We start from the raw sequence: 12044 nt of genomic DNA, 5'->3' as shown, positions 1-12044 counted from the left end.
TTAAAGTTTTCATACTTTGTTCAATCAATCACATACAGGAAAAAGATTGCGAGTTGTAAGTATCCTTAACCTGTGACCCCGATAAGAAAAACGAGGACTTTATTTTTATTTTTTGCCTTCAAAGACGGTTGTTGATTTATTATATCCGGCTCGATGAACCGGAGAAAAGCAAACGGATATAGTCTGATGCCCTTTTCCACTAAACCTATAGGATTCCTAGAGAAATAAAACGTTTATTTATTTATTAACTTTTCAAGGGAAACAAACAGTATTATTACACATAAGAGTAATGTCGTATTTTTATATAACATGAACCAAAATTGCTTAGGAATTAAGTACCAAGCGAAAATTTAAAACAAAATTAAATTAAAACAAAAAGAAAAACTTTAAAAAGCTTCTTATACTTATTCGGCCATAATTATTTTCGTAAAGTGCCAATTTTGAAAATGTCCGTCTCTCAATATTTGCCGTTGAAAGCATTGCACGCATGAGATAAAAAGTTATTTACCGAATATCGCATTCCCAATAAAATCGGTTTCCCTACTATACGATGTCTTACTTATGTTTTTAAAATTCATAAAATTAATTAATTAAAAAAATGGTTGCGCCCAAACTGGGTGTACATACATACGTTACATAACAATAATAAGATTTATTTTAAATATTGGATTATAAATTTAACATTATGTATTGTGCTGAATAAATTGAAATTGAAACCGAACCCGCAAATTAATTAATCAGTTATAGCTAAAAAGGGCTACTTCCTGTCTGGAAATCCCTAAAGATCACCTCTCACACGCTAATTTAAACTCTAAATATAATCGGTTAAGCAAAAATGGAAATAAAAGAATCGTACATTACATTGGATTCCATGATCGAGGTGCGTTGAACTTTAATGGGATGAGTCCGCAGATCGAATCTATTGGAACTGGGCAGCTGCCGATGCTGATCGATTCAAATGCCTTCAAGTGGCCGACTGGGGAATATAGTTGAGTGCCGCGACCGGTTGAATGAAATCTGCTCTGGTACTATGCCATAGAAAAATAATAGAAGTTATTATCTGTATTTACTGTAGTCGTGTCGACTTTAAGTCCAGCAGTACACTAATACTAGCTATTGGTGATGACCTTGAAAACGTGAATAAATAAGTTTAGTTGTAGAAAAGCGAATCCCGTTTTTATTTCATGGTCAAAGCCTCCCACCAGACCAGACCTAAAAAATTAAAAAATTATAATGAGCGAAGTGCTCACCATTTCATCTTCATTAAATTATAGCTAAGTCAGTTTTCAAATCGAAAAAACCAATATTGATTTATCAGTTTGGGAGCTGCCACAGCAAGACACACAGACTCACGTTAAACTGATAAAACTTAACGTTTTACGTCAGAGATTATAAAAAAAAATTTTTTTGAGTGACCATCTGTCTGTTTGGGATATAACCGTTATTGCGTCTGGTTTTTCTCCCATTACTAAAACATACATTTACGCATGTCCCCGTGCCGTGACGCATCTCTAAATGTCTGTACCATTAGTATGATATTTGCTCGCTCGCAATTGAAACGTTTTCGTGTTCGTATCGAATGTATGGCTGCCGCACACAGTTAATATTGTTGACCATATTGAAGAGCATGGCGTATTAGAGTTGAAGTATTGGTAATAAATATTGTGATAATATTGACTGTGGGCGGCCTTAAAAGATAAAGAGATGTACCGAGTGTACGTTTCGCCGAGCAACCGAGTACCGAGTTTTACTCCGTTTCATTATCGCAGTACTCGGACCAGATTTTCACATCTTAGAGAACCGATAACAGTTATTTTTATTAGTTATTTTACAGGTCTGGGCGAGTAGTCACTCGGCTCCCACTTAAAGTGTCCTGGCTTTATGCAAGTGAAGAACGTCGCGTATACGGGTCGCAAGTGTCTTTTATGAAAGTTTAGTAAGACTTGTATACAGGAAGCAAGTGTCGTTTATGCAAGTTAGAACATCTCGTATACAGGAAGCAAGTCTCCTTTATGCAAGTTTAGTTCGTCTCCTATACGGATCGCAAGTGTCTTTAATGCATATTTAGTACGTCTCCTATATAGGAAACAAGTGTCGTTTATGTAAGTTATGTACATCTCGTATACCGGAAGCAAGTGTCGTTTATGCAAGTTTAGTACGTCAAGTCAATTTATCGCAGGTGTCTTTTATGCAAGTTAAATACCACTAGTATACAAGAAGAAAGTGTCGTTTATGCGAGTTTAGTACGTCTCGTAAACAGGTCGGAAGTGTCTTTTATGCAAGTTAAGTAAGTCACGTGTACAGAGAGCAAGTGTCGTTAATGCAAGTTAAGAAAGTATACAGGTGTCAAACGTCTTTTATGCAAGTTTAGAACGTCTCGTATACGGGTTACAAGTGTCTATAATGCAAGTTTTGTACATCTCGTATACAGGAAGCCAGTGTCTTTAATGCAAGTTGAGAACGTCTCATATACAGGTAACAAGTGTCTTTTATGTAACTTTAGAACGTCTCGTATACAGGTCACAAGTGTCTTTTATGCAAGTTTTGTACATCTCGTATACAGGAAGCCAGTGTCTTTTATGCAACTTGAGAACGTCTCGTATACAGGTCACAAGTGTCTTTTATGCAAGTTTAGAACGTCTCGTATACAGGTCACAAGTGTCTTTTATGCAAGTTTTGTACATCTCGTATACAGGGAGCCAGTGTCTTTTATGCAAGTTGAGAATGTCTCGTATGCAGGTCACAAGTGTCTTTTATGCAAGTTTTGTACATCTCGTATACAGGAAGCAAGTGTATTTTATGCAAGTTTAGAACGTCTCGTATACAGGAAGCAAGTGTCGCCTATGCAAGTTTAGTAAGCACACTTTGGACAAAAGCCAACAAATCCTATAATCGCAGCTGAGAATTTATTTTACTCTCAGGTTCATGTGTTCTCGAACGACTTTTCGATTGCGAGTGATCAAATCTTGTACTAAGGTTATTTTACGTAAGCCACAGCAATATCCTGTTAAAATTAAAGTTTTGGTCTTATGACTCACTGCTGTCGATGCGTTCGTTGATGAAGTGTAGAATCATGGAATTTTTAGGTGTCACCACAAAATATTAAGGAAAATTTCATTAAAAATTTAGTTATTTTACAACCAAAAAACTGTTTTTTAAATTTGTAATATTATTTAATTATTTATTAGGAGCGCTGATAGCCTATGTGTGTAAGGCTTCAATTTCCTTTTGGGGGAATCGAGTTCGATCCCCGGCACGCACTAACTTTACGGGGCTATGTGCGTTTTTAATTTAAGCAATCATAGCTTTAACGGTGAAGGAAAACATAGTGAAAAGCCTGCATGCCTGAGAGTTCTCCATAACATTTACGAAGGGGTGTGATGTTTACCAGTCCGTACTATGGCCCATACCCTCCTAGTTTTAAGGCGAGACCCGTGGCCTGTACTGGGCCGGCAATGAGTGGATCGTGATAATGGTAAAATATAATGGTAGTATTTCTTTTACAGGGTACAATAATCTATAGTATACTCAATTATTATATGTTGTCCTATTATTCGAACAATCTTTCAATGAACTGTAAAATATGCTTTGAAATTACTAAAAACATCGACAAAACACAAATTATGGCTGCCGGCAATAAAGGCTAAATATATCGAGGTCACATAAACATTCGGGGGGTGATCATTTATTTAATGTAAAATCTAAGGATAATATTTGCTTTTACAGGGTACAATAATCTATAGTATACTACAGTCTACATTAGTATATTACATATTCTGAAAGATTAATTAAAAGATGTTAAGATAAAGACAGTTTTTAGCCAATACATATTTGAAAATTATATGAATATATCTAAATTTAAGCGAAAATGAAAATAAAAGTTCAAAGTTTGTTTAGAGCTAAGCTTATAGAAAAGTCTTATTATAGTATTAAGGACTACGTCAACGATAAAAATGCTTGGGTGGCAATTATTGCTCTAACCAGGTTGCTTCTTTAATAGTTTTAAATAACCATGTGAGATGGTGATAACAAAAAATACAACCGGCTAAGTTTGTTGCGGGCTTTTTCTTAGACCAAGGCGCGTATGGAACCCTCGTAGCTTTAGTTTTAAGTTGACGAACTTCGTTATCGCCATCAACTCACTTCTATGTCATATTTTATGTAATGTACGCATCAAAAGTGCCATATATATGTGCCTATTTGAATAAAGAAATATTTGACTTTGACTTTGATTATTATTCGTCCTATTATTCAAACAATCTTTCAATTAACTGTAGATATGTTTCAAAATTACTAAAAACATCGACAAACGACAAAACACCAATTATGCCGGCCGGCAATATCGAGGCAACATAAACATTCGGGGGTAGTTCAGGGTGTATGGGTTATATCAATCATGCTGTCATTTTATCAGTTTAGCGAAGCGGCCGCCCTCTAATGAGCCCGTGCTACACTGTGCGCAAACAAGATCGATCAGCTGATTATTTTTTATTGACATGCGTTAGTTATTACTTGGCCAAACTGTATATGTTACGGGAAGGTGTATTTTGAAACTACTTAGTTTTCCAAACTCCACGAAAAGCAGGTCTCTCTCTGTACGGTTATAATTTCTTCCATCTTTAAATTCAAAACTAAAAATTAATTTATTTCAAGTAGGCCTAGTTTATAAGCACTTTTAAAACGTCAAGTCAGTCTGTTTTTGTGACTCGACCACCGGTTAGGAAGGCAGATTCCACTTAGAAGAGCCGGCAAGAAACTCAGCAGATTGCTCTTTTCCAACACCAAACAGATCATCCGCAGTACGTATGTGTCTCTCGGAGTCCGGAGCATCATCAGGTGATGTCGACTTTAGAGAGTTCATTGGATATAATGGAATTCCGCAATCCAATACTTTAGTAGCTGTTGCCCACGGCTTCGTTGTCCATAAATCCCGCTGGAACCGTACATTTTTCCGAAATGAAAAGTAGCTGTGTGTTAATCCATGGTACAGTCTACGACCGTTAAAAATTTCAGTCAAATTGGTTCTGTAGTTTTTGCGTGAAAAAGTAGCAAACATCCATCCATCTATACAAACTATCGCAAAAATACCCGAAAGGTCTAAACTACTTTTGTTCTCAAAAAACAACTCTTTTTGAGAACAAAAGTTGTGTTTATTTAGGTGTAGTTCATAAACTCGCGACAACTTCTAAATTAAATGTTTTTGAAAATAAATTATAGCCTATGTTACTTTCTGATAGTAGTAGAAAGAAAGCTTTCTTTAAGCGAAGAAATAGTTGAACTCGGTCTAGTACTTTTGGAGCCTAAACGGTACAAACAACAAACAAAAAAAACTTGTCTCTGTATCTCATTAGAATATCTAAATAAGTAAAACGAGGTTATAAAAGCGTAGGAAGGGACACAATGCTGTTGTATGTTATTTCAACGAATAATGCAAACAAATCACTATTTTATTTGATGACTTAATGTTTGTAATTGTTTGCTATGATCATGATCTCACCGGATAAGTAATTTGTTACATGCCTATCTAAGGAAAAAATAAGTAGATTAGAATTGTTATAAATTGCAATTATTTACACCATACCTACAGAATTGCAGACGACACGATACGACTTACCCTCACCTGCTTGGTGATTTTTGAAAATCGACTTGTAGGTATAATTGAGAAATCGTGTAGATATTTTTATGATATTGAAATTTTGTATGTAACATGTTTGACAACCGAATATAGGAAGCATGGAGTAGTATTGGTGTTTTTGTTGTTAAAACTTTTTTGTTCATTTAGTTCATCTTATTTTGGTAAAAATATATTATGTACCTTTATGCATCATCATACTTTTATGACAAATTAAAAAAAAGAAATCGAACATAGAACGAATGGAGTTGTATTGTTTATTTTTGAGTCAATCTTAACAAAATAAGTAAATAAAAAGACAACTTATTTTGCAACATAAGAAAACCTCTGCTTCTTAGGGTCCCGGTTAGACCATGTGTTTTAAGAATATTATATTCTAGATACACCTTTAAAAGTGTTTTTGTTTGTTTTATTTGTTAATGCGGATGTTCGCAACTTTGTCCCCATTCTTGATTATTATTATATACAGTGGAATCCGTTTATAATGAGATCAAAGGGAATCTACAAACACGTCATACAAAGTAGTTTAAACAGTCTTGGTTTTCAATGAATCCTGCATGTTTGAAACAGTTGTGAATGGTTTGTAAAATTCCAGGCATCATTAGCCATCAGAACTGCATCTAGTACCCTAATTTTTGTAGAAGAATTGTTTTCATTAGCATCAATTGTTTATTGATAATTTTAAGCACAAGGTTCTGTCTAAAGTTTGTTTGGAGTGATCGTATTATTCCTTGATCTATTGGATTGTTTGGAACCCTCGTAGCTTTAGTTTTAAGTTGGCGTGCGAAGTTATCACCGTCCCCTTACAATTATGTAAACATATATGTATGAACGCTTCATAAGTGCATGTGATAGGCCTACATGAATAAAGAAATTTTGAATTTGAAATTTGAATTTGAATTTGATTTTGTATTCGGCGGAAGGAAAACAAATGTTACAGTAATTTTATAAAGTGGGTAAATAATTAAACACTTGAGTAATAACCCATGTTCATGAAATAGAAATTGTGGGTATTTTGATATAAATACGACTGCATTATAGATATACTCCAGTTCTACATGGACTCGAACGATGCAAAGATACCTCCCGGTGTCTTAGTCGTTTATCACAAGTGTTATAGATTATAATTTAGTAGCTTTTGGATACGCTGGGCAATTATCAACCAGTAATGAAATCTTTTTCTTCTTCATCATCATTACCCAAAAATGACGATGGAAAGTTACATTTTAAATTTAATTTTTATTTTAACATAAATTGATTATCGACTCATTCCAGGCAACTTCATAACGACAGTGGCTCTGCTCATGCATCCAAAACTACGCGGCCACGTGACCACCATGTTCGTGCTGTCGCTCTGCGTGTCAGACCTTCTGTTCTGCAGCATCAACCTACCACTCACAGCAAGCAGGTAATCATGATCAACATTTGATTCTTACTTCTTTTACTTTTAATTTAATTATTTCTAACCGGACTAATTTCAATGCTGTGTTTACCTAAAGATTTAAAACTAAGATTTTAGTGGTTAATCAACATCTCTTAAGTATAGTTCAACGGGTACATACCACGATAATATTTTTATATTTGTCGATATTCCGAACCAGTTGCACGGATCGTGGTCACGACGGGACTGCGTAGGTACGAGATGTCAAGTTGGATGTCACGGGCATAATCTGACTACCCGCCGTCGTGTTCTTTTTGTCGGTATTTCACGAACTGTTCGACACACTACACTGACAACGTCACTTTTAAATTTAGAAGCTGTATGATGATTTCTTGGTTTGCATAATTCTACCACTGGATTCCACACACTTGCTTATTTAAAATCATCCTCACGATTGAAGTTTTTGTGGTTTAAAATTTTAATCGCTTCACGAACTAGTCTTGAATCTACTATGTCTGGAATATAATGACTGTCGGTGGAGAGAACTTTAGGGTCATGTAGCTCTATCCAGTGCTGGGTGCCCCCTTGTAGAATATGCTCCGCAATCGATGACTTCTGTCAGTGATAACTATACTCGGACTATAAACTATAATTTTAAGTTATTATAATACTACAGTTGTAACGTTGGTATATGTAGTGAAATAAATATATAATAATAATAATAATAATAATAAAACATCAACACAATACCGCTCCACACATTCTCCGTTTGGCCTCGATCAATCGGGGGGTACAGATCTCAGCTCCTTGCCCGGGCTTTCCTCACAGACAGACTCTGCTACCTGGACTTTCGTTTTCAGTCCTTTTAAATAGTCTTTGGTGCCAGCCTTGGGTCGCGTGGGATGTTCACAGGATTACTTTTCTGTCGTGGTGTATATACCGGTCCAGTACAGCGGGGTCCATGCAGTGGTGTGCAAAGGAATTTGGACCAGGGTAAGCATAAAGCAGTAAAATGGCATAGAATATTGTGGTAGGCAGCGCTTTTGTGCATATATGAAGTGCACGCCACTGTCTCCATGTTACCTAACTAGATGGCGCCAGAAGAAACAATGATTTTTCTTTTATTGTAGTAGTTGACGGACGGTATCAAAAGTTTAATTATTTACCCACTTTATAAAATTACTGTAACACTTGCAAATTTATCATTAGGTCATGAACTTAATCACAAAATACATATTGCGTAGAGTCGGCATGACGAATATTACTCCGTTATAAAACTTCGGGATTTATCCATGGAGTGCGCTTTAGTGGTTAGATATAAAGCGACCCGTACACGAGCGATGCCTGTTGCGACTAAAGAGTATATTTCATAAGTTATGCTCATACCGTTTTTTTTGTCCATTATGCTGGCGGATTTTATCGGATTTATCGGTACATTAAATAATTGTATGAACATACAAAAAAGAAAATGCATATTATTATTAGTTGGCCTACGTGTATCTGTATCTTTCTTGTAGTTTTTATTTTTTTAGAAATTCTCAGTCAAGGAACAGAGTTTGGAAATTGGCGGTGATTCACCCCCGTGCCTTGGAGAGCACGTTAAGCCGTCAGTCGTTTTGCATCTGCCGTCCCATCGGACTATGAGATTGAGGGAATAGAGGGTGCACCTGTATTTGCGCACATACTCTTGCACTATAATATCTCCCGCGTAGTTGGGAAATCTCTCTGGATCATCTATGGATATTAATCTGGACTTGACGGCCCACTAGCGCAGTAGGCAGCGCCCCTGCTTTCTGAGTCCATGGCCGTGGGTGCGATTCCCCCATCCGGAACATGTTTGTGTGATGAACATGAATGTTTTTCAGTGTCCGGGTGTTTATCTGTAAATTAAGTATTTATGTATATTACTCATAAAATATTCATCAGTCATCTTGGTACCCATAACACAAGCTACGCTTACTTTGAGGCTAGATGGCCTTGTGTGTATTGTCGTAGTATATTTGTATTTATTTATTTATTTATTTATTTATTTATTTATTTATTTATATTTATTGACCGTGGCCGAAATCGTTCTGGGTAACTGTATGTTTTCTACTCTATGGTTGTGACAGATCGTTCCGTGTATGGGGTTCTTAGCAACGTATAATGTGTTTATTAATTTCATTGATTTAATATGTTCCTCTCGTATTAATTTAGTCTACAAATATGGAGTCGGTTTTATGCGAATACTGACACGTTCGCGATATTCTTTCACTGACGGCTGACGACAGCTGTTGAATTATGGCCGGCGTCAAATTACAACGGTGTTTTGTTGGTGTACAAACAGTTTGCCGCGACTTTGTACGCGTAAAACTTCATTTTCAATTTTCAATTTATGTATTCAGCGTAGCACAATGCGTAATGTTACATTTGTAATGCAAGATTTAAGATAAATGTAATTATAAAGTACAACGCAAGGCTTCCCAACCTGGACGTCATTGAAAGTACAAAGGCGTTTCTTAAAAAAATCAAGAAAAGTATTTTTTGTTATTTTTTGTGCATCGGTGTCACGGTTTGTCCCAAACTTTGAAAAATAATTCTAAATTTAGTAAAATTTATTAGTTATTATGGTTTTACAGGTTTGTTAATGAAGATGTCCTTTTTTTTGTTCCTCTTATTTGCCTAAGTAACAAAAGCATCTAGCTATTTAAACTAGCTAGGTGAAAGCGCCGGCGCGGACGAATTCCTTAATTTGGAAGTGCGTCAGTCACGCAAAAAAAAAGTAAAAAAAGGTTGGGGACCCCTGCTCTAACGCATAAACGACCAGTTGGGCGCATACATTCTCAAAATTAAATAGATATATAAATTTCTAAGACATAGTGTCATATCGTGTTTCGCGAGTGTTGAAACATAAAACTCTCCTTCGTCATCGTAAGTATTCACCGTTGTACGTCCATGACGTAGAGATTCGCGAAGGTTGAGACAAACATAGATAAGAAACAAACAGACAGACAAACTTTCGCAATCAACATTACCTACCACAGTCACCTGTTATGTTCAACTCCCTCTTACAATTCACTGTTAATAATTGAGAGATATGTGACTTGTTCTTTTGTAAGGGAGGTTTGTAAAACTCCTGCACTTTTTTTTTATGTATATAGACGAACGCTATATTGCAATCACACCTGATGGTAAGTGGTGATGCAGACTAAAGCGGAGCGCGCTTGCCAAGAAGTTTTTCACTCTTAATTTTAAGGCAAACCCCTTATAATGCCAAAGCATCTTAATAATAATGTTATATCTGCACAGGTACATCCAACAACAGTGGGTGCTGGGACCGCGGCTCTGCCAGATGTTCGCCTTCGTGTTCTACGGCAACGAAGCGGTCTCTCTGCTGTCGATGGTCGCCATCACTATCAATCGGTGAGCAATTTACCTCTCCATGCCTTTTTTGTTCTTTGCAGCTCGCAAATCTTGCTTAAGTGTTTCATTCTTAATTCCAAGATGAAAAAAGAAAGAAAAAAATATTTTTTACATTGCGCTACACAACAATAAATATACTACGACAATACACACATCGCCATCTAGCCCCAAAGTAAGCGTAGCTTGTGTTATGGGTACTACGATGACTGATGAAGATTTTTATAAATAATATACATATATATAAATAATATTCATAATATACATATAATGATACGACACGATACGACACTGAAAAACTTTCATGTTCATCACTCAAACATTTTCCAGTCGTGGGAATCGAACCCACGGCCTTTGACTCAGAAAGCAGGGTCACTGCAAACTGCGCCAATGGGCCGTCACTCAATATTAACGACACGTATGCTATGTGTGGCACGACCTAGAAAAAAGATGCCAGCTCAGCATTGTGCTGCATGCACCAGTGGGAGCATACGCCGCTGATTATTTTTTTTTTAATAAAAGATAAGATCTTTAAAGATACGCAAACGATGCGCGGCTGCCCCGCGACTGTAATTCCGATTTATTTAAAATACGTTTTTGTTGATAAAAATACGAGTATAAATAAATATATTAAAATTTAACAAAATTCATATCCAAGCTTTTTTTATCATACATGTAATCCTTAATATTATAATAGGATTTTTCTATAAGCTTACGTTTTATATATGGGCTGTATATATGCTGTTTTATATGTTTTAGGCTTTATTCATCTAAAGACAGCCTTTGCAAAATCAATACCAATTAGGCTGGCAGTCAATGCACAGATGTTATACGCTGTCTGACGTTTAGTGTCTCTATTGTTCTGAGCGCTTCCTATGCGATCTTCGATGTAACCCACGACACAAAAACAAGGGGTTGTATAAGTTCAACCATATTGTGTGAGTGTTTGTGGTGACGCCATTTTTACTTTCGGGGAATCATCACCATAAAATGGTATTTATTTTCTTTGTAAATTTAGTGGACTGTATATTTTAGGTTTTGCTGGATTCTTTTCCCCTTTTTTAATGTTTAAACTATGGCTTTAAAGGATATAGAACAAGGGATAACTAGGGTTGGACAGAAAAGTATTTGCACGTGGACTTACAGTTCGTCGTAATGTAGTTCTCTTGATTTCTCGTCACTTCACAAGGTTTCACAGGTTATCACTAAACACTAAAGCACTGATGTAGGTTTAAATACTATTAATCGTCCAGTATAAGGTTCTTTGGCCGGCCGACCATGCGGTTTTATTGAATGGATGAGCGGAAGATTGACGTGCGTTTGCCGCGGATATAGGTGTGCAACTAATTGGCGGCGTGATGCGGGCAGATAAGGATGCGGAAATATAAAAAATGGAGGATGGAAATCCATAGTGTAGCCATTATCTATTACTTCGACCACAGATTAATGAGAATTTATCAAGCATCCCCCGGACATGAAGGAACCCTTCATAAAATGGATATAAACATAATTGCAACTTATAATACGACCTAATATTGTAAGTATACTATACAAGAGTAATGCATAAAGAAAAATAAAATAAATTAACTAAAACATAATAAGATTAAATGAGAACTAGTGATAAAAATTATT

The 12044-nt window shown here is 36.1% G+C and overlaps 1 protein-coding gene across 2 annotated transcripts in view; it reads left to right on the top strand.

The window, feature by feature from the left end:
• Window positions 1-12044, top strand: part of LOC120630515 (protein trapped in endoderm-1) — a 62562-nt gene that overhangs the window by 17449 nt on the left and 33069 nt on the right. For both annotated transcript variants that reach the window (XM_039899765.1, XM_039899764.1), the window contains exons 3-4: window positions 6908-7040; window positions 10302-10415. In XM_039899765.1, coding sequence (XP_039755699.1) covers window positions 6908-7040; window positions 10302-10415 — 247 coding nt within the window. The remainder of the gene's footprint in view (window positions 1-6907; window positions 7041-10301; window positions 10416-12044) is intronic.

Source organism: Pararge aegeria, chromosome 16, assembly GCF_905163445.1.
Source record: "Pararge aegeria chromosome 16, ilParAegt1.1, whole genome shotgun sequence".
Taxonomy (NCBI): Eukaryota; Metazoa; Arthropoda; class Insecta; order Lepidoptera; family Nymphalidae; genus Pararge; species Pararge aegeria.
Note: the sequence above shows the minus strand (reverse complement) of the source record. Positions and strands in the feature narration are given on the sequence as shown.